This window comes from Stegastes partitus, unplaced genomic scaffold (genome assembly GCF_000690725.1).
Source record: "Stegastes partitus isolate 25-593 unplaced genomic scaffold, Stegastes_partitus-1.0.2 Scaffold655, whole genome shotgun sequence".
In the NCBI taxonomy this organism is placed as follows: Eukaryota; Metazoa; Chordata; class Actinopteri; family Pomacentridae; genus Stegastes; species Stegastes partitus.
The window spans coordinates 309,022-332,466 of record NW_007578386.1 but is presented as its reverse complement, the minus strand read 5'-3'; the positions used below and the strand labels follow the sequence as shown (position 1 = coordinate 332,466).

General features: G+C 44.8%; 1 protein-coding gene across 7 annotated transcripts; it reads left to right on the top strand.

Annotated features, from left to right (window-relative positions):
* The first annotated feature begins 406 nt into the window (after nucleotides 1-406).
* On the top strand, nucleotides 407-22,084 carry slc8a4a (solute carrier family 8 member 4a). Of its 7 annotated transcripts, none has more exons than XM_008290107.1 (8): nucleotides 596-1,750; nucleotides 1,900-2,417; nucleotides 12,542-12,652; nucleotides 14,030-14,043; nucleotides 14,296-14,414; nucleotides 15,267-15,378; nucleotides 18,684-18,956; nucleotides 21,610-22,084. In XM_008290107.1, the coding sequence occupies exons 1-8, from the start codon at nucleotides 596-598 to the stop codon at nucleotides 21,987-21,989; spliced, it is 2,682 nt and encodes an 893-aa protein (XP_008288329.1). In that variant the 3' UTR covers nucleotides 21,990-22,084. The 7 variants fall into 7 exon arrangements, with proteins under 7 accessions (XP_008288324.1, XP_008288329.1, XP_008288331.1 ...); XM_008290109.1 differs by lacking the exon at nucleotides 14,030-14,043 and adding an exon at nucleotides 8,645-8,663 and having other exon boundaries at nucleotides 12,561-12,648; nucleotides 15,267-15,366; XM_008290102.1 differs by lacking the exon at nucleotides 14,030-14,043 and having other exon boundaries at nucleotides 407-1,750; nucleotides 12,542-12,648; nucleotides 15,267-15,366.
* The last annotated feature ends 1,361 nt before the right edge of the window (nucleotides 22,085-23,445 follow it).

Below are 23,445 nucleotides of genomic sequence, written 5' to 3'. Positions count from 1 at the left end.
CAGTTTTTCCCTCGATACTACAGGTGCAGAGGGTAACATTTTTACTGCTGCTGAGCACAGAATGACCACATTATATGTGTGGGAGTCGGACAGGGTAGTTCAATACCAGTGACTCAACGATTAGTAGGTGCCAATATTTCTGGCTCTCCAAACTCGGACCAACCAAACTGTTGGATCCCACGTCATTTGCATACAAAAGAGCGTGACTGTGAGCACTTTTGGCGATGTTAAACCTCGCCTTGTAGAGGCTATTTCAAAAATAGAACTCTGAATAATGAACTTGTGACATGTTCAGTGTGGCTATCTCATCCACCACGCAAATGTCTTTCTCTTCTGTCTTTTCAGAGGTGTATACGAACCTTCACATGCGCTGATCTCCGCCATCGGAAGACACCATCGCGCCACCATGTTTCTGCACAAGCGGATCTTGAGCTACACTCCACCCGCCAGCCCCTGCATGTTCATCCCCGCTCTGCTGGTCCTCCTCCCGGGGGTCACTCACTTCTCCTACGGAAGTGCCGGCCACGAAGACAACGGCAGCACACCGAGAAACTGCTCCAGTGAGGACAACTGCTCGGAGGGGGTGGTCCTGCCCATGTGGAACCCGCAGAACCCGGCGGTTGGCGACAAAGTTGCGCGCGCCATCGTTTACTTTGCAGCGCTCATATACATGTTCCTGGGCATGTCCATCATCGCCGACCGCTTCATGTCTTCTATCGAGGTCATCACCTCTCAGGAGAGAGAGATCACCATCAAGAAGCCGAACGGCGAGACCACGACGACTACGGTGCGCATCTGGAACGAGACGGTGTCCAACCTGACTCTGATGGCGCTGGGCTCGTCAGCGCCAGAGATCCTGCTCTCCGTCATCGAGGTGGTGGGTCACAATTTTGAGGCCGGATCTCTGGGTCCCAGCACCATCGTGGGCAGCGCTGCGTTCAACATGTTCATCATCATCGCTATCTGCGTCTATGTGGTGCCGGAAAACGAAACCCGCAAGATAAAGCACCTGCGGGTGTTTTTTGTCACTGCTGCCTGGAGCATTTTCGCCTACATCTGGCTCTATCTCATCCTGTCTGTGTTCTCTCCCGGGGAGGTGGAGGTCTGGGAGGCAGTGCTCACCTTCCTCTTCTTCCCCCTCTGTGTGCTGCAAGCCTGGATCGCAGACCGCCGCCTGCTCTTCTACAAGTACGTCCACAAGCGTTATCGCGCCGACAAGACCCGCGGCATCATCATCGAATCAGAGGGAGACGCTATGTTCACCAAAATGGACTTGGAGATGGACGGGCAGGGTGTGAACTCCCACACTCACCCCAAGGAGGCTCTGGATGGGATGCTGGAGGGGGTGGAGGAAGGTGGAGGGATGAACTCGGAGCAAGACCAAGAGGAGGAGGCCCGTCGGGAGATGGCGCGCACCCTGAAAGACTTGAAACAGAGGCACCCGGAGAAAGACATGGAGCAGCTGATCGAGATGGCCAACTACCAGGTGCTGGTGCAGCAGCAGAAGAGCCGGGCCTTCTATCGCATCCAAGCCACGCGCATGATGATCGGAGCCGGGAACATCCTGAAGAAGCACGCCGCCGACCAGGCCAGGAAGGTGGTGAGCTGCCACGAGGCCAGCGGGCAGGAGGAAGATCCCAACACCATCTACCTGCAGTTCGACCCGTCGCACTACCAGTGCTTCGAGAACTGCGGCTCAATGAAGCTGTCGGTGAGCCGGCACGGAGGAGAGAGCGGCTGCACTGTTAAGGTGAGAGCAGAAGGGATGACAGAAATGTAGCAAACGCTCAAGGTCAATTTAAAATCAACTCCAGCGAATTGAGGGATAAAATATTAATAATTCAGCATTTTATTATAACTCCACCCTCTAAATATTTAATCGAGCTTCTTTCCTCACAGGTGGACTACCGGACGGAGGACGGGACTGCCAACGCCGGCTCAGACTACGAGTTCGCGGAGGGCACTTTGGTCTTCAAGCCCGGAGAGACGACTAAAGAGTTCACTGTTGGCGTGATCGACGATGACATCTTTGAAGAGGACGAGCATTTCTACGTGCGCCTCAGCAACCCACGCATCGTGCACCGCGCCGAGGTGGCCGTCCTGGAGCCGAGCTCCATCACCTCCAGCAACAGCAACGTGGGTCTCTCCCCCCACATCCCTCCGAAGGCCGCCCTGGGCAACGCTCACACCGCCACGGTCACCATCTACGACGACGACCACGCCGGCATCTTCACGTTCGAGAGCAACTCCACGAGGGTCAGCGAGAGCGTCGGCAACATGCAGGTGAAGGTCCACCGGACGTCCGGGGCGAGGGGGAAGGTGGCGGTGCCCTACCACACCGTCGAGGGCACCGCTAAAGCCGGGGAGGACTATGAAGAGGTGTCCGGCAAGCTGGAGTTTCAGAACGACGAGACCATGTGAGTGCCGGTTCTCTCTTCTTTATGTTTGCTGTTGCTCCTCATCACTTGATTAAACACAACAACCCACACATTTGTATGTTAAACAGTCCTGCTAGATTACTGTAAGTTATCTATTCTGGTAATAGATGAAAGGACTATTTTTATGAGTCACAGATACGTTCGCTCTGAGAAGTTGAGATCTTTCAGAGGGATGACGTGGGAGGATAAGAGGATATAATTGTGCAGCAGATAATGAAACATTGAGGCTGATGGGAAAAAGAAGAAGGGGCAGGAGAAGACGAAAAGGAGGAAGAAGAAGAGGCAAAGCGTTCTGTGAATGAATGCAGGTTTAAAATGCAGCCCTTTGGGATTTCTGTTCAGGTTATATGTGAGTTCATTGTAATGCAGCATAATAAAGACTCCCCCCCCTGCAGAAAACAAAGCATGCGAGCGACAGAGTGGAGGGAAGAAAATCAGACAGGTGACTTGCACGGCGGCGAGGAGCAGGAACAGGTGCATGTGAAGAAGCCTGTGTGATTATTTTAACAAAAGGATTCATGGATGCAGCAGCAGCAGAGAGGCAGATAAAAAGATTGGGGAGGAAGAGTGCAGAGAGAGATGGAGAGAGAGCACAGAAAGTGTGATTTTTTTTTCCAGTTTCTCTCTTGAACACTGTGTGGAAGGGTTGGCTGGATGATGAGTACACTTGTAGTGTTTGCTTTATGATGAGAGGAGCAAAGGACCTGGCAGGTACCTACAGTGGTGATTTTGTTTTTTTTACTTCTCCTAAAAAAACAAAACAAAATGCCCTCGGCTCTATCAAGCTCATCACAGAATGATTTAATGAACACCAAAGGAGAAAACAAAGGACCAAAACGTGTCAGATGAGTCCGTCTGTGCGAGGAGAATTACAGCGCTCATGTGTAGGTGTATTGTGTAGGTCGGCCGAGTGGGAGGAAAGGCAGGTGATACACGGTGTCAAAGAGAATGCAGATCTCCCTGTTTATCTTCGTTTCCCTCGCAGCGCAGGTAAAAATTTATTGAACACACCGGTCCGTGTTTAGAGGATGTTCACGCGTGCATTTGCTTTGCTTTTTTTTCTAGTCTGTGTGTATTATTGAAGGCGCACTTGTGCGGTAGGATCCACTTTAAACCCACATCAAACAAAATGTCGCTCCAAAGGGGAACTAAAAAGAGCTGCTGGAGCATCCAAAGCAATTAAAGAGAGTGAAGAGGGGTTAAAGGAGTCCCAAAAGTTCTCTCCGTGCCGCAGACAGCTACAGAGGCTGCAGTTAATGAGTCAATAGTGGGTAACAATGTGAGATGAGAGGCAGGCAGCTTGTATCTGCACTCAAATGGAGACTGAGCAGTAGATAAAATCCTCACCTACTGAGCCGAGGCTCTGCGCATCAGGCTGTGGCAAGCCGACAGCGACGCGAGCATCTTGCACACTTTATCAGGAGCTTTCCTCAACAGCCGCCATGTAGCGGGAGATGAAGGTCCGCGGAGAGCAGGACCCAGCAGGGCAGGACGCGTCGCTATCAGAAAATGAATGAAGAGAAAACCCCAGATGCAAAGGGAACTGTCAAAGCTGTGGCTCAGATGCTCCGGTGCTCCTTAGAATAGCAAGCGAGGACTTAAAGGGGAAACGCAGGAGTCCTCTGATCATGGGTGGAAAAAAGGTTCGACTCAGATCTTGAATCACAAGTGCCAGTAACAGGGGCTCATCTTTGAATCTAAATTAATTTTCTAATCTTATTGTTGGAAAAGGGCAGCATTCAGCTCCGTGTTGCCACCTGAAGCTGTTTATCAGAGCTTGATGTTGAGCCACGGAGCCAAAGATCCCCCCCTGAGCCTAAATCCACCAAATCACGTTTTCTTTTCCTGCTTTATGCTACTCAGCTGCTCGAGTCAAACTGAATTTTTTATGAGGCTGTTTTAATTCGGAGAGCTCAGTCAGTCTTGTTAAGAGATGCAGGTGGAACTCCTTCACTGCGAGTCTTTGCCCCGTCAGCTCAAACCATCTCCGCATTTTACGTATTTGTTTTCTCCGAGTGGATGAACTTGCATACGCCGTGTTAAATGCATATCTGCGCCTCTCGGTGCTCAGCAGGCTGCCAAAGTTCATCTTTCAAACAGAGCTGGCTTTTTCTTACCCGAGCGTTTCCCTGGGCGTCCAGGACAAAGAGCTGACACTCGGCAGCAGGCCTCCAGGCACCTTTGTGTGTGTGTTACTCCTGCTTTGTGTGTCTTTGTGTATCTGCCTTTTTCCCGGTTCGAGCAAACAGAGGAGCAAAAGAGGTGGAAGCCAAGTTTTTAAGCGTTTGACACGGAGCCAGGAGGAACGGTTTTAAAAATCTAGCCATGCAGTTAAATAATAATTTAGCATCTAAATTCTGCACTGCAGTAAATAGATTATGATGTACAGACACAAACCTCTGAGCCAGAATAAACAGGCTGACATAGAGGACCGTTTTACATTCTGTTTTTTTTTTTTTATGGATTAGAAGGAAATCTGCATAGACCCTTTGATGCCTGTGTGTAGCATAAGCTCGTATCTGTTTTTGTGAGCGCCTCAAAAATGTGTGTCTCACCATACACTAGTTGAGGCTGAAGTGGATAACGGGGGCAGTTACATAAGCTAAGATGAAAGAGATGTGAGGGGATCACTTCTGAAAAGGAAAATCAATACCCTGATATTCTTTATTTCTCACGCCTAATGTAGTCAGGATCAATAACATCCCGGGCTTGCCGAAAAACACGGATAGAAGAGGGGCGGCGGAGTCAGGGACGGGTGCCGTTAACACATTTAGACCCTTCTAAAATCATATGCTTGGTTCTGTGGAAGGTTTGAGCAGCGCTGATATGAGGCATTCATTCTTATAATTTATGCTCTCGGCAATCTAATTACAATACTTGATATAATTGCACTATACTTTTTATTCTTCCTGGTGACACAGTTCAAAGGAAGCATTGTTGGTCAATCAGCCCACCGCCGTGACTCAGACCGAATTATCTCAACGGGAACAGGATTAACGCGTATATAGAAATGGACAAACCGAACGTTACCCAGAGGTTACCTGAACAGCGGTGTTGAAGTTCAGTGTGTGGGGGAGCTCCAGCTGTTGCCATCTTGGCAGAGCCAGACTCCTCCTAACTCCCGGCTAATCCAAAAAAAAACGAGCCAAGAGTTGGTGCAAACAGCTCTGAGTGTGTCCTTAGACGGCATCCACCTCTCACTTAAAAGCGCCTTTAATTATGCATAACTTTAAGCCTTATTACAATTTAAACAGATAAGTTTTATCAAAATTAAGCCCCAGTACAGCTGTCATGAGTGGAAAAGAATTATCAATAAAATCTGTTTTTAGTACCAGGCTGTAAATGTGTTTATTTCTGCTGTAGCGTTGGACATTTTAACATAGTGGAAAACAGCCTCAAGTGGCCGCTAGAGGAACTGCAGTTTGTGACATTTGGCATTAATTCTTTTTGAATGATTTAAAGCTGTGATATGTGACATTTACGGTTGAATAAAAAAAAAAATCCCAGTGTCACATATTGTGTAGATACGTGTAGTTGTATCATCCCAGATGTTTTCAACAAGGTTTATACCCAGAGGAACTCATCACATTATTCAGTGCTGCTGCTTTCATTTTGGTCGCCTGTCGGTGGCGTCTTATCTCCTGTAACCAAGGAAACACAGTAAATGTCAGAGAGTTCACAGGGTAGAAGAGGAAGTTGGCAACTAATTAGCCAACACTTTTAGCATCATTATTGTGACTAAGATTGAATTAACCACATGATGCTAACTATCCATCCATCATCTATACACCGCTTAATCCTCACTAGGGTCATGGGGGGCTGGAGTCTATCCCAGCTGACTCAGGGTGAAGGCAGGTTCACCTGGACAGGTAACCAGTCTATCACAGGGCTACACTTAGAGACAGACAACCAAGCACACTCACATTCACACCTACGGACAATTTAGAATCACCAATTAACCTCAGCATGTTTCTGGACTGTGTGGGAGGAAGCCGGAGAACCCGGAGAGAACCACGGGGAGAACATGGAGACTCCACGCAGAAAGATCCCGGGTGTCCTCATCGACACGCGAACCGGCGACCTTCTAGCTGTGAGGCGACGGTGCTAACCACTGAACCACCTTGCAGCTGATGCTAACTAAAGCAGCTGAATGGGTCGTCAGCTTATCTAATGGGAAGATAGCAGTTAACATTATGCTAGCTAATGTCACTTGCAGTTATTTCATAAGAGCAACACAACATAAGCATACGTGACCATATTAGGCATTTACAAAAAAAACAGTAGAATTTACCATTTCCAATGATACTTGCTTCTCTTTGTGCCAAAAGGTAATCTGGTTTTAAAATTCCAGCAAATGTCTACGTCTCCAGGATACAGCTAAGATCATTTATACGAAAACACAGATAATGGATTGGATTTGCATGACGATGGTTCAACAGGGGTTAAAAGATGAGCACAGTGTGAAAGAAGGCGATCCTAGACTCTGGTGGACCCAAAGCAAACTTGCCATTTGGCTGGTTGGACACGTCTGCAATTAGACTGTTATATGTGACCACTTCAGTTAATATAAGTATCCTCATCATCCACCATCATGGTTCTGATACTGTCACATTACAGACTATCTCCCCTATACAGTTATAAAAACACATCTCCTGACACTGTCCTTGATTTAAAGAGCAATAAAGAAAATCTGCAAGTATTAGCATATCAGATGATGGAATATCTCAGTGGCCTTGACTGTTCTGGGAAATAACAGATACAGTAGGTATGGCCAGGCCTTATACTGACAAAGATCAGTGCTTCAAAGTAAAGTCTGTAGAACTACCCTGAACACATCCTTGGCTTTACTGGGTTATCGCTCAACATTCTCCCAGTACCACCAGCAAGACTGTGTTTGTCCGGTGAAACATTTCACCATTTATAGGATCAGACTGACACTAAACATTGCACAGACATTCGTGGTCCCTGGAGGATGAATCCCCGCGACTTTGATGATCCTTTTAGTTTTCATCTGGTGCCAACATCAGGCTGGAATGTTTTCCCATCAGCCAGCTAATCAGCAAGTATAATGCTAACACGCTAAACCGTGAGATTGAACATGTTAAACGCTACACCTGCTGAGCGTCAGCATGTCGGCGTTGTCACTGCAAACACGCTAACCTGTCGACGTTAGCATTTATCCCCGTGTGTTTAACCACAGCCTCGCAGCAGCAGCAAACAGCCAGCGTGGCTGCAGACCAGAAATAATTGTGAACCGCTCCATTGCTCATCTCTTTTCCTTTTGCTTATTAGTTCAGATGTCATTAAGGAGCCATTCTCTGTTGTGTTCGCACACAATTTTGCAAGTACAAGTTATCAGCGGTTGTGTCATTTGTCATTATAAAAGTCAGAAACCTTTCCTTTCAGTGTAAATTTCCTCTGCATAATAACCCCACAACACAGCGGAGACACCTCGGTGCTTTATATGCTGCAGATATGAAAAGCATATTTCTTCAGAGCGCGGCTGCTTTGTGTTCACGTTCAGCCCAATCGCAGCCTTTCTGGAGCCGGTGGAGACTCAGTGTGTTGATCAAGGACACTCCAGTAATGTAGATATATGCAGACACACCGGTTTGATTAATGCTTCTCTAACTGAACAGTGGCGCCCAATTTAGTGGCGAAAACTGCCGCCGTGCATCCGCTCGCTCTCCCCGCTGGCTCCGTCTTCGTCTGGAGTCTCAGGAGGTTCGGAGCCCACAGGTCAACATGAGGAGAAATCAGAGATACCCTCCTAAAGCCAACACAGAGGCGTGAAATCACTCTCGCTGATACCTGTAGGCAGAGTTCCCAGCCCTCACGGCTTACTGTTGATGTTTCTTGGACTGTGGGAGGAAACTCGAGCATCCTTTAGATGTGGAGGAGAGGGAAACTCCAAAAGATAAAAAGGTCCGGGGCTACTTTAAGAATCGCTTGTTTCTGGGGGTGACAGGTTCCACCGCTGAGCGATTGTGCCCCTGGAGCCTCGGCTGGTTTCTCCTTTCTCAGGTTAATCCAAGGCAATCCGGCTAATTGATTTCCAAACACACTTTTTCAAACAGACTCTCAGAAAATGTGAGACACTTTCTGAAATTTTATTAACACTGGGACGAGCCTGGCAGAGCGCAGTGTGTTCCACGTATACAGAAGAGATTATGGTTGTTCCAGGTGGAAGAGATCAATCCTCGGAGGCAGACAATGCAGGTGTGTGTGTGTGTGTGTGTGTGTGTGTGTGTGTGTGTGTGTGTGTGACAGGTATAATAACAGGATATCTTGCCCACGATGACTTCTCAGAAACTAACCCCAGGAATGGAGCCGACGGGCAGCCAGCGATGGCCGTTATCTACACTGCGAAATGTAATATGCAGTAAGCGAAGGCTTTACTGTCTTGATAGAATCCAACTGTGCCGCAATAATGAGAGTTTGCATCGACCTGCAGAGACGCAGGGCTCGCCAAGCAGAACCGCACGGTGATATAAAATTGATTCTTGCAGTGACCATTTCGACCTGAGAGGCAGGGAGACCCTCGTAAACGACGACCAATTCCAAAGAATAGATGGGCATTTTGTGAAATATGCTAAATTGTTTTCTTTCCACGGCGTTGATGACCGGATCAATGCGAAATTGTACTTTTACAGGGAGCGAAGTCTTTCTTAGAAGCCCAGCCCGGCCAGAAAATACCTTCAGGTAGTCTTCCACAACCGCTCAAAGGGCACCAGTAGATGTTTCTACATTTAGATATAACGGCAAAGACGCTGATCTCCACACGACCTGCTAGCTGTCTGTTCTGTGTTTGCTGAACGAGAAAGTGTCTCAGATCGATTCACACAATATTCCAGCTTACACACAGGAAGCCTGGTCTTAATGCTTCTCACATGCAGCCACTTTGTCGGGACACCGGTTAAGCTTTAGCCTCAGTTTTCAGTGCACAGGTTAAAAATCTGTAACCATCAGAAATCGACTCCGTGTGTCCCTTTGTTCTTACTTGGTCATACGAGAAGTTTGTCTTCTAACATTATGATGTAAATGGGTGTATTTTATTCCAAGCCAGGTCTATTTACTAAATCTAACCGAGCAGTTTTGGTGCTTCAACTTACGGAAGCTGAGAGCGGTCGTTTTCCGCTGCTGTTCTTTCTTCGCCGTTTTCTCGAGATAACGAGTTCATTTTCTCGTTATCTCGGGATAACAAGAATCGTTTTCTCGTGAAAACTACATAATTTATCTCGAGAAAACCAACTTCGTTCAGCCTGCGTCAGACCTCGAGAGAAGTAAAGTCTGATGCGTTCATCAATGACCTCGATCTGACATTTTCAGTCCGTTCTCAGCAAAGTCGCTGCTGCACTCCAGAGCGTCACTCGTTTCTTTGTAAACACAGGCATCAGTATCCACGGATAATTATCTCGTTATCTCGAGAAAACGACCGTTTAAAAAATGTGCGGCCATGACCGCTCTCAGCTTCCGTATAAACTTAACCAAACAGTCTTAAAATAAAATGAAAATAGGTAAAAATAAATAATGATCCAACATGGGGCGCCAACCTTTAAACCTTTGTCTCCAGGTGACATCCTGTGACTAAGGGCAGTGTTGGCGTCCACAAAGACTCTCATTGACTTTGTAAGATTACAAAATTTCCATCATGCAGGTCCTCATGGAGCCTCACATCATCGTGGACGCACAAAGTTTAACAGCAGCTTAAGAAAAAAACAACACGTCTGCATCGTCTGCAGCTGTACACGTCCACAAGGAAACCTAGAAAAGCTCTTATGCGTCTACAAATGAAGAGCTCATTTGCAGAAACAGATATTTTTGTAGATTTTCAGAAAGTTTATTTTTCGTTGTTTGCTTGAGATAATATGAATCAAACTGAAGCTGAGTGGATCTGACTCAGCAGAAATGACATGAAAACAGAGAGAACTCAAGTTTGATTGATATAGTCTCAGGTAGACGATGGAGAAGCGGGTTTTCTGAAGGTTTGTGATTATTTGGAGTTATCTGTTTTTGCAAATGAACTCTTCAGATGTTGAATATTGAAGCAAGTAGCACCAAGAGGACGGCATCTCAGAGACATCAGCGGGTTTGACAAAACAGCCGCATTTGATGCCCCAGAAATAAGAAGGTTTATTGAGGAGAAAGGGAGTAAGAGTGGCTTTAAAACTAACACATGCTAATTATGTACATATTCTAACTAACTAAATATGAGTAATCCTTTCCCTGATTCACAGACTTCCCCTTTAAATCATTTATCAGTCCATTAGTCAGCAAGGTTGCTCTCTAGTAAGTTCAGCTTCGAGGCAAATAGTTATAAAACCAGTTACACATTTTTTTCCCCCACATTGTAAATGCAAAAATATTAGCCTAAAGTAAATGTAGGAGCTTGGACTCACGGGGATCAGATGGATAGTTTAACATGAACATAATACTTCACTACACCTCACTGAGTTCTGGTCAGATTCCTCATTTTTCCAAAATCTGAACTGAATAAAATCTAAAAATTACCTTCAACCTCCTGTTATATCTAAAGGTAGAAATTGAGATAACTCACAGCTGACTCATCGCTAACCCAAGTTTCTTTATACTTAAGATCATTTCATTGAACCTGAGATTTTGTACTTATTTTTTCCACTGGAGCTGTTCATTTATTGTATTTGTGCGTCAACCGGGTGAAGCTGTTACTCATCCGTGTGTTGAAAATACTTGAAAATTAAAAATGTAAGATAAAAAGAACCGTTTTACTTGATAGACAGATTCACCAAAGTAATGAAAGAAAGTGTAAAGAAAAAAACAGTCTAATGTGGAGACAGTTGTTCACCTTTTCCTTGATCACCCACCTTTTGACTAAACCAAGTGCAAATGAGCATCAGACTCTGGCAGAGGTTGAGATCCAAATTGCCAGCTAATCATCCTAATGCATTATATAAACCCGGCTCCCTGCTGGGTTTTTGACAGCCCCTTTTTTTTTTATTTCCTCCTTCATATTTCAGTGGAGAATCTGGAGAATGTAAATGTTTGTCTGATCTTCTGCGGTCATGTTTTGCTCGCCTTGGCTGGCTGCAGCAAGACAAACATTATCCGCCTCAGATGTGATGTAATGCCAAAATGGCTGCTGCTGCTGTGTGATTACACTCTACAGCAACCGGGGCTTCACATTTTTATTTTAAGGCCCTCGAAATGATGCTTCAGCGTGAACTTTCCGCGCGCACAAACTCATTTGTTCCCGTTGTAAAAAGGTCCCTCGGCTTCATGTTTGCTCCCACCGTTATGACTTTCCCTGACATTAGACAGCCGATGACGTCTCATCGGCGTTTAAAATAAACTTCTTCTCTTCAGCAAAGCAAAGGCGCTTTGCTGCGTGTTGTCAAACCCTGAGTGTATATGTGTAGACAGAAATAGACGGCCACCCACACATCATTAGGGAGAAGGAGGGAGAGGGAGCGAGAGATTGACTGTGACAGTGGAGGAGAATGAAGCTGGCTGAAGAAAATATGTCGGTCACAGTTTGACGCCGCGGCCTCACGTGTTTTTTTTTTTTTTTTAAATAGGTCCTGAAGAGTTTGCCTTTAACGTAGCTTTCTAAACAGGCAGAGCTTAATTTCCACAGAGAGAAAGATAACACTTCAATTTCCCATTACTTATAAACTTGGAGTGTGTGGGAGGGATGTGGGCTATTTCGCTATACTTGTGCTCTAATGGAATTAATGGTGCGGAAGGAGTCCACCCTCTTGTGGGGTGTTAAAAATGTATATTTCATTCCGTTATTGTGCACATATAATTCTCTGCAGTGCTGCACGGCGGCTTAATTTATTGAAATCTTGAGCTTCCATCCTTCTTATCTAACAGATCTGTTTCATGATTCACCGTGTAGGCGGCCTACCTCTTGGCTACACCGGCTTCATTCGAATGTCTACAAAAGCATGGACTTAGCATCAGAAGCAGCTCTCGCCGGTTCGCCGTGTTGCTTCTATTTTTGAGCGATTTTAGGTAACAGAGGCTCGCAGCGGGTCGACCCGCCATCGACAGCTAATTCCTGAATAAATCTAATCCGTCTCCTCTCTTTGGTTCTTGTTCCCCTCCCTCCTCTCTGCCTTTAGGAAGCTGCTGAACGTGAAGATCATCGACGACGAGGAGTACGAGAAGAACAAGACGTTCACCATCGTGCTGGAGGAGCCCATCCTGCTGGAGGTGGGACAGAGGCACGGTGAGTCGAGGACACAGCTCATTATTTCCTCTCCTAAAGTAAATGTAACTTTGCATCCACGCTCCCTTTATATTTTATTTAACTTCCTGGGGCAGCACAGATTATATCCATTGGTAGAAATTCTTATTAAGTCTGCAGCAAATTCTCTTTGGTGTGTTTCACGACCAGACTTTCTGCTGGAGGACTCAAGGTCTGATGTTTGCTCTTTATAATGACTTAAATAAAGTAGTTAGGTCAGGGTTGGAGCTAAAGGGGACAAGGCCCAGAGGAGATATTTATAATTTGTACATTTCTCCACACATTTACTTTAATTCAGTGTGTGTGCAATCTCTATACGGTTATTTAAAAATGCATCGCAGAAAAAATTGTAGATCATTCAGTATTTGCAGTTCAGTTTTACTTAAAGATTCTTTACAGTCACATCTGTATGATTTATTTTCTACCAAGCAGAAGCGAGCTGTGTGTGTTCCCCACCCACACGACGGCTAAACCCTCCCCATCGCTGCCACCAGATCTCCAAATAATTAGGTCATTGTTCTTACAGCGGCATATTTATCAAACTCGGTTAGATAATGTGACACTTGTTGGGCGTGCTCACACGAGATGATAGTTACCCGCTTTGTCCTGTAGAGGGCCGCGGTGGGCTGGAGCCTTTCCCGGCTGATGTTGGGTGAGAGGCGGAGTACATCCTGGACGGGTCGCCAGTCCATCACGGGGCTAACGCAAAGAGACAGACAACCGTGAACACTCACACTCCAGCCTACGGACAATTTAGAATCAACAATTAACCTCAGCGTGTCTTCGGACGGTCGGAGAAAACCTGTGAGAACATGCAAACTTCATGGAGAAAAGCTCCAACCAGGCAGCAGGCTTAAACCCAGAACCACACAGATTTGAAGCAATCAGAAACTACAACAGATAGGAGGGCTCGTCAGGGTTTTGACAAACTACCTTAAAATAAACAGGCAGTACTTGGAAATGTGTCTGGATGACTCATAACGTGCTCATTTATCATGAAAGCAATTCATGGAAGAACATTCGAGACAGATTTAGATGAATAAAACTGAATTTCATGAATTATTTAAGACAATAAATACATTCCAAATGAAGAATGTCTACGCATAAATCTGATAAGTGTGGGATTAAATAAATAAGCAATGCAACACATATCCAAAAAAAAACTATCTACTGATACAAATAAATGTTTATGTATGATTTTAAAAATTAATTCCAACCCCTTATTATAATTTGTATTATCCTGAGTTTCTATATTCAGGCTGGGGATGCTTTTATTTATTTCACCGATGACACTCGTCAATCAACCTCTGGGCACAGGATTAGCATTTATGACTGACTGCTCCGTCACCGAGTGGAGATTCAGAGAAAAGAAGTCGAGTCAATCCAGCAGACTGGAGCACACCATATCAGAGATGACAGAAATCCCTCTCCTCTCCTTCCCTGCCTCCTCTGTGCCACAGCAGCTCCTTACTGCTGAGGATGTGATTATACAAACATGTCTTTACTGGTCCTAATGCACAGGCAAAAACCAACCAGTCATCACCTGAAACTGATGTTCTGATCAATAGTCAAACACGCCGCTGACGAGGGAAGGAGCAGCGACTTTCACAATCTGCTTCTGTGCTGCAGGAGACACCAATGACAACAAGACAGCTGTGGGGCCGGAGGACGTGTCAAAGATGGGCTGCCCCTGTCTGGGAGAGCACACCAAGCTGGAGGTGGTCATTGAGGAGTCCTACGAGTTCAAGGTAACTCAGAATACACAGCTTTTTCTTTTTTTTTTTTACCTCGTAGCTCACAAACGAATGACTTCACAACATTTACTGAATGAGCCACAATCTTCCTGGAAGCTCATAAACACCTGACAAGACTTTCACTTGCACCGATTTTGGTTTTATCACAATATTTTGGGTCTGACTGTGGGGGATTAATATTTAATCTGAGCAGGGATGTGCGATAAATTATGAGTTGTGTTCCTCTAACTGGAGGCTCTGCCCGTGGAGTCGTTCAGTCATCATTCCAGCCGGCTTGACTAGTCGGAGAAGTTGAGAAAAATGCATCATTTACCATAATGCAGCATTTATGGAGGCTTATGGAACCGGTCAGGCTCCGGGCCCAATCTCAGATAATTCTGTTTCCATCCCCGTGACATCATCTTAGTCAGAGCCGCTGAGCACATTGAGCTCATTGTGTTTACAGGTTTGCGCTGCAATCCTCTTCACCAGTTCACTGATCTTCGAGTGTAAAAGAGGTGCTGCGCCCCTTTAAGACAATTTAAGAGGGTTTAGGCTGAAACATGATACTGCACTCTTACTCACAGCTCCGGTTTCATGCGCCGGCTCTATTTTCTGCTCTGGTGTAAAGCAGCTTTCTGCTGGCAAAGTGCCGTCCTCCTGAGGGACGGAGGGGTTTTGTGTTCCCCTGCATCTGTTTTGGTGACTCACTGTGCACCACGGCAGAAGGAGGGATGCTGTTAATTGTACCATAATTCATCCCATCACTGTCCCCTGTGTCGCACGGTGATAAGATTATACCGTATCTTGTACCTGTAAACGCACCTCCTCTCTTCTGCTGTCTTTGCCTTTGCGGCCCGTCTGCAGAGCACGGTGGACAAGCTGATCAAGAAGACCAACCTGGCTCTGGTGGTGGGGAGCAGCAGCTGGAGGGAGCAGTTTGTTAGTGCTGTCACTGTCAGCGCAGGTGAGTCGCAGCGTCCTGAAACGTCTCATCTGTTCAGCCCTCTGAGAGCAGACCTGTGGAAGACGAAGCCTGCAGGCTGATCAGACCCACCAGCTGCCTGTTGTGCAGCATTTTTTTATTTCTTATATTAAAATTCAACATGCTCCAGTTTGACACTGGCTGAATTTTTTAAAAACTTAATTTAACACATAACAAATGAAAGAACTGACAAAATCAAAGCTTGCTTTAATACATCTTCTGTGTTTATTTGCTGCATCAGTTTAATCCTGACAGTTTATTAAAACTGCATACAGCAAAGTCGTGGATCGCTCATCCGACTCATCATAAACCGGCAGCTCTGCCTGAACAATTAATGGCTCTGAAGAATTCATGTCCATCTACGTGGTGTAGTGAATCCTTTCAGTTTGCTCTTTAAAAGCCATTTGTTGGCTTTGTAAGCCTTTCAGATCTGCGCTAGTGCACAAAACGCTAAAAGCTGACGTAGACACCAGAGATGTGTCATGTCGTTATTACGCTCTTTTCCCTCATTTTGTCTCCGTGGTTGAGGTCACTCAGATTTACTGTACATGCTGAGTGTATGTATAAATAGAAAATACGCCTCTTGCCTATATGCACATCTCAATCCCTGAATCATAGCTACGTTTACAGATTTAATGCAGCGGTTTGATGGTTAGCTGCCACATCTCCGTCAATTAACTTCAGGGTGATGGAGGTCAGCGGATAATCCTGGCTGTCAAAGATATTATCTGAGCTCTAAGCTTTTAAGATTTTGGAGAGTTTTAACTTTTGTTAGAGTATTGAATACTGTAGGTTCTTAATGTAAACATGTAGGTTAGTCATGTTCATTTGTATGATACTGTAAAGCTTTAGTCTTAATATTTATATTAGTCAAGTATATTTACATTATGAATAATACTGTTAGGTGTGAACATTCGGATTTAAATTTCTTTAATTTCTAAATGCCAGCCCTGTTTCTCTACTGGAAGCCACTTTGGTTCAACAGCTTTTGTTTTAAATAAGCTGTATAAATAGTAGTGACTTAACTTGACTAAAATATGAACTATTTACTGTTTCACCAACTTTTTAAAGATTTAAATTTACGGTCATCCCCTGAACTAACAGTGCACAAAGCTCCCAAAGCATCATGCACCCTTTTATTTAAACTTGATTTCTTTGGTGTTGCCTCGAGGGCTGAGAAGTGAAGCCAACATGGAAGTGCAGTTCCTCATACGTCCACTAGAGGTTGGTGCCAGAAGCCAGTCGGTCTCCTTAGGCTTCCGTGTAAAAATGTCTAATTTTACAGTAGAAACAAACATGTTTACAGCCCGATACACAAAACAGTTCAGGTCTCTATAGATAAAACTCCCCGTTCATAATAACTTTACGAGGGATTCATGTTTATAGAACTCACCTGTTGACATTGTGTTGGGTTTAAAGTGATGCATGATTAAGGACGTGACCACTTTACGTTGCTGTCACACCCAGCTCCACTCATGCTCCATATTTTAGCTCAGTTGTGGATTTGCTGGGACTTAGGAGGAGTCAGGTAATGCAAAGATGGTGACAGGAAAAGCCGCCACACTGAGCTGCTTCAAAATATATCTCTGGGTTTGTCCATCTTTATTCACAGTCTACGGTTACCTCGCGATAAGTCTTGCATTCCCACTGATCCACAGCGAGACTGGGTTTAATGGAGATGGGTGTTATGATGACTATCTGTTAAGATGTAATAGACGACCAGTGGAGGCGCCTGGCTGAGGTCAGGCAGGTTCTGGTCTGTGTAATTGCTACAAGGCTGCAGCTGTGATTGTGTCTGTAACAATCATCAGTTTGGCTGTCGCTGTCGTGATCGCTGTGCTTTGGTTGTAATGATTAACTTTATAATAATAACTTTATTTGGATGTCCTCGCTCATTCAGCAGCTGCAGCTCCAAGAAATTAAGAATAAAATCTAAAAAGTCCATAATTAAAGTAATAAACAGGTGTGATACCAGTAAAATTCATAAAACTAGATAAAAAAAAAAACTACAAGCCTAATAAGATAAGTTTTGTTTTTCTACTTATTCTATCTACTCTTCTGGAAGACTTTTCCAGACTTAACACAGAATGCAGCATTTCTGTTCGTCTTAGTTGTTCTCTGGAGAACCAGAGACCAGAGTCAGAGGGTCTAGGACAGGGGTGCCCAATCCTGGTCCTCGAGAGCCCCTATCCAGCATGTTCTAGATGTTTCTGTCTTCCAACACACCTGATTGAAATGATCAGCTCATCATCAAGCTCTGCAGAAGCCTGATAACGATCCTGATCATGTGAATCAGGTGTGTTGGAAGAAGGGAAACATGTAAAACATGCAGGATAGGGGCTCTGGAGGACCAGGATTGGACACCCCTGGTCTAGGAGGAGCAAATCTAGCCAACACACCTGACAAATAGACAGCAGCTAGTCCATTAAGTGATTTAACAAATAAAACCTGAATGAATTCAACCCTTTCAAAGACCCTTTCAAAGTGGAATAATGTGTTCTCTATGTTTAGTTGTGGTGAAAGGACCAGAGAACGGAGTCAAACACAAGCATGAATAAGTCTTTTAGCGTCTTCCTTAGACAGGAAAGGCAATATTTCTGAAATGCTAAAATGGATTTCCGGCGACACCTGGGATTGAAAGGAGAGGTCACAAGCGAAGACGACGCCGAGGCTCTCTGCTGCATGCGGCGTTTAGCGCTGCCAATCATTCGTTGTTAACGGGTGTGACACTAACGACATGCAGGGGCTGCGAGTGCGTGGCGAATTGACATAATTGTGACGGGCGAGCACAAGCCACCGCGCTCCCGACCTCCTACGGCGAACTGGTAACACAGCTGTCATATCTGAGCACAACTGCCTCAAATCCCATTTCTCTTAACAATTATGTCCTGGCTGATGTTAACAGGAGCAGTAAAGAGTAGTTACAGAGCACAGCCGCCGTGGCCATGTCAGCAGCATTGTCATCCACCCGAGCCAGACGGAGCAGCTGCGACTCTGGAAGGAGAGAGAGCCATAAATGTATAATGTAAACCATCATCCTGCCTTTCTGTAGTGTCTGCAGAGCTTTCCCCAAACTGGTGTGGGCTGACTGTGGCTGTGGATCAAGGAGAATGCAGAATGAAAAACTCCCCATCGTGACCCTTTGTAAAGCTATGACAGCTGGATCGATTAGATTTACTAATTTTGCATCTAAAAAAAAAAGCTCTAAATGAAGTTTTTATCGACTCAGAAGCAACAATTCCAGGTGTGTGTGTTTTTCTGCTGGACCTCATGTGTCTCCTCTCTGTCCTCTTCGCCAGGTGATGATGATGAAGAGGAGAGCGGGGAGGAGCGCCTGCCGTCCTGCTTTGATTACATTATGCACTTCCTGACAGTTTTCTGGAAAGTCCTCTTCGCTTTCGTCCCGCCCACCGAGTACTGGAACGGCTGGGCCTGTTTCTTTGTCTCCATTTCCCTCATTGGCGTTCTGACAGCTGTGACCGGGGACTTGGCCTCGCATTTCGGCTGCACCATCGGCCTCAAAGACTCGGTCACTGCTGTGGTGTTCGTGGCTCTTGGCACCTCTGTTCCAGGTGGGCGTCCGTGCTGTCGATCAGCTCTAACGGCACACTTGTCCTGTGTTTCCTCTGGGCTTTGCCGGTGCAGTAAAAGCAGCTGCTTGGGGAGCCTTGTGTTACCTCTACCTCTGTCTGGGCTGTCACTGGAGTTCTCTGCAAAGCACTTGTCTTGGACCTTAACAAGCTGTAAACAAAGAAAAACACCGTTTCGCTCGTTATTGTCTGCCTAATTGTATTCCCAGCTCGCTACGTCCTAAACACTGGCATAGAGAGGTACAAAGGAGAGTATGGAAATTAGGTTTTGACAGGTTTCCGCTTTGTGAAACCCCCTCGCTTTCCATCGAGCTGGCGGACTCGTTATGCAGGGACGTAAATTAGAAGGAACTCATCCCAAAGTTATAGCAACCAGAAATCACAGCCTGTGACAGAAGTTCATTTTGGGGGCAGAGAGCTTCAGAGACATCATCTGCTTTTACTATTTGTTGTAATTTACTTTAATCCTCCAATACATATCTGCAGATATGAGGTTAATTCTGCAGATCTGTTATTTGTAAGATGTTTTAATATTTGGTCTTTTTACCTCAAACACCCCTTTAGACCTTTAAGCTGGACCGGTGGTCATCATTGATAACACTGGGTTACAAAAAAATACTTTACTGAAGGTGTCTAGGATTTTTTAACAGATTTAGGACATTTTTGCGATGCTGAATCCAAACATGACATCTGCTTTTCTGTATCAGGTCAGGTTTTTATGCTAACTCGATTTTTAAAAAATCGATTTTACCACTAAATCGATTACATTTTTTGGCATTAGGGATTGATTTATTTTATTTTCATTTTTATTTTCATTTTCTAATCCTTGTGATAAGCTAAATTATCCAAAAGTTGATGAGCGTAAACATTTGTAAAGGTAAATACAAGTAAATTGCATGTTTCATCAAATCAAAATTTTGACCTCATTGAGTAAAACCAGTGTAATATTTGGATTCAGCACATTGCAATTGTCTAAAATCAGCTCAGAAAACTGTGACACCAAAATGTGTGTAGACCAGTGTAATATATGACCCACCTGCATGAGATCAGTCGCATTGCACCTTGGGCTATATCCCGGATGCAGCCCGAATTACGTTACCACGATAAAATACTGATTTGGGGTTTATTCCTTAGATCGGCCCTTTTGGTTGTTTTCTACATGTAGGTAACATATTACGCTCCATATCGCTGTCAGATACCGTCAGCATGCGAGAGCGGTAACACCAGAAAGAAGCCACGGAAGTCACTTGTGTCACTGCCGGCCAATCCTGTCCCATGATTTGTGTCATGTGGTAGCAACACGCCGTTTACGCATAACAGCCCAATGCGACTGATTTCATGCAGATGGGTCACATATTAGTTATTATGATTTAACTGAACGGTGTAAACATGAAGCTAAAACCAAGTGCAAGTTAGCCTAGCTTAGCATAATATTACGCTCCATATCGCTGTCAAACACCATCAACATGCGTGAGCGGTAACACCAGAACGAAGCCATGGAAGTCACTTGTGTCACTGCCAGCCAATCCTGTCCCGTGATTTGCGTCATGTGGTAGAAACACGCCGCTTTTGTTTACGCATAACAGCCCAGTGCGACTGATTTCATGTAGATGGGTCACATATTAGTTATTATGATTTAACTGAATGGTGCAACCATGAAGCTAAAACCAAGTGCAAGTTAGCCTAGCTTAGCATAATGACAAGAAATAAAGAGGGGAAAAGTTAGCATGGGGACGTCCAAACACCCTACATCCCACCTAAAACCCCCTTAACTTTTCATTTCTTTCTTTTTAACCCATAAAAACAAACCAAAATGTAAAAAAAGACAATTTGCTCTTTCAGTGGAGCTTCCACCCAACGTGTGGCGTGCTAGCTCGCAACTGTCAGTAAATAACACAATTAGCAAACTAGCATGTTGCCAGTGATGCTGGTTTGTCCTTTGCTTGTTCAGCAAAGGTCAAACCAAACTATCCTCTATAGAAAGAAGCAGAACAAGTTTCATCTATAACATCTTTTAGCAGACACCATCTGAGTTAAGCTCATGAGCTGCTTGATACGGTTTTGTTTTCAAAGAGCGCCTCCAGTACAAATTAAGTTCTTCATCTTGTCAACACGTCCCTTTGGGGTTGTTTTAAGTACATACATAGATAACAGCCAGAGAGGGACTTTGTGATGCAGATTAAGACGAGCGTGGTGTCGATTTAACCATCAGAAAAGAAATGAAGGTATTCCTCTGTATGTTAAGCTTTGACTTTCATAGCATTTACAAAAGTCAACACGGTTGATTATTGTAATTATTATTCAACTATACACCAATAAATAACTAGATTAAGAGCATTCATAGCTGCAGACACCAGGATTTACTAAGAATTACATTCACAAACAGGATTTTCACAACCTGGCAACCTAAAGCTTGTTCTAACGGAGAGCATCAAACATATTGATAAAGCAATAGTTAATCCATTTATTAGCCATTCAGGAAGTCAGTTTGGTTGTTTAATTTCATATTACTTGTCATTAACTTCCTGTAATGTTTGTTTAGGCGGTGGTGGATCTTTTTTCTGCCCCCGTCAGAGTCTGGATCTCCATCGATACCTGATTTGTACAAACTCACCGCTTCCTCCTTCTTTCACAGACACATTTGCGAGTAAGGTGGCCGCCATCCAGGATCAATACGCCGACGCCTCCATCGGGAACGTGACGGGCAGCAACGCGGTGAACGTGTTCCTGGGCATCGGCGTGGCCTGGACCATCGCCGCCGTGTACTGGCAGACCAAAGGCAAGGTGTTCCGGGTGAACCCGGGCTCGCTGGCCTTCTCCGTCACCCTCTTCACCATCATGGCGCTGGTGTGCGTGATGTTGCTGCTCTACCGCCGACGTCCCTCGGTGTCGGGCGGAGAGCTGGGAGGCCCACGGACAGCCAAGCTCCTCACCTTCTTCATGTTCCTCTCCCTCTGGTTCATCTACATCCTGTTGTCCTCCTTGGAGGCGTACTGCCACGTACCCGGCTTCTGAGGCAACAGAGGGAAAACGCACAGACACGACTCCTCTCCTTGTTTTTACACTCTCCTCTTTCTTCTTCTTCTTCTTCTCTGTTTTTTGTCTATTTTCACAAAAAGGTTTATATCTATTTGTATCATTAGTTATTATTGATACTGCACAATATCTGATTGACTCTTTGGACTTTGGAACTTTGCTGCCACCCACGATGCTGTGACGGATAGCTTCTGAAATTGAAACCTCTCTCAACTTTCTTTTAATATTACACAAGACGTTTATTAATCATTGCTATCAGCATAAATCACCCTTATGTCACTTGACGCATACAGCTTCTTGCATCACGTCCTCTCTCTCTCTCTCTCTCTCTCTATCCGTGTGGACTCTTATTTGAGTTTTTTTTTTTTGTTTAGGTGTTAAGAAAGCACAAGATTGATGCAGCGAGCGCTACAGAAGGGAAGATTAAAGACGGTGCATGGGATGACATTATACAGTACTTGACATTTACATAAAGACTGAAGTTACGGGCGAAACATTATCTGTGTGATGATATTTATTACTCAATCTAGACATTATTTATTCATTGTATATCATGTAAAAGATTGTGCGTGGGAGTTTTGTGAAGGACTAGGTGTGTTTTAATTTATTTAATTTATTTTTTTTTGCACGTAATCAGATTAACAGTTTCTCGGTAATCTATTTTAAAAGTACTGTATGTAATCTTTTGACATGGCTGTTGACGTGTTGGTGTGTTCCTGTACATGTGACTCACAGCTGTATCATAACACTTCTCACTGCCTGACGGTATCACGCTATAGACCAGGTGTAAAAAACAAAATTTTTTACAGCACAAGCGGAGGAGAGTGTTTAACTGTAGAAATTCTGTGTGTGTGTGTGTGTGTGTGTGTGTGTGTGTGGTGAGTGTGTGTGTGTGCTCCTCTGCTCTCCGGCACAAAATGGTGAAAGGCCTGGCTCCTCTTAAATGGTACAGGGTTATTATTCATGGCAAAAAAAAACAAACAGAGTCTCAGAGCGGATATGAAAAAGGACGCTAGTTTTCTTATCTGTCACGCTGACACTGTGAACATTTTTCAACGGAATCACTTTTAGAGAAAGCACAGCGGCGAGCGAACGGACAACTTTTCACACGAGAGCAGGACGAGCGAGGCCCTTATCACAGCACAATCACCCGACGCCGGCCGGCCCATCATCCGACACGACAGACGTGCTAAAAGAGAAGACATGTACAGTTTCCCCCCCCCCGGCCCTGAGAGTGTCTCCTTGTGTCGCACAGCGGTTGATACTGAAGTTTGTTTTGGTTTTTTTATTTAACCTAGAATCTGTAGAGCCATATTTATTGTAACAGTATTACAGTAGAGGTATTTATATGATCGATTTTAGTTTTATTGATATGCACGTTTAATGTATAAAAAAGTGGAAATAAATGTTGCTGATTTATGATGCCGTAAAAACG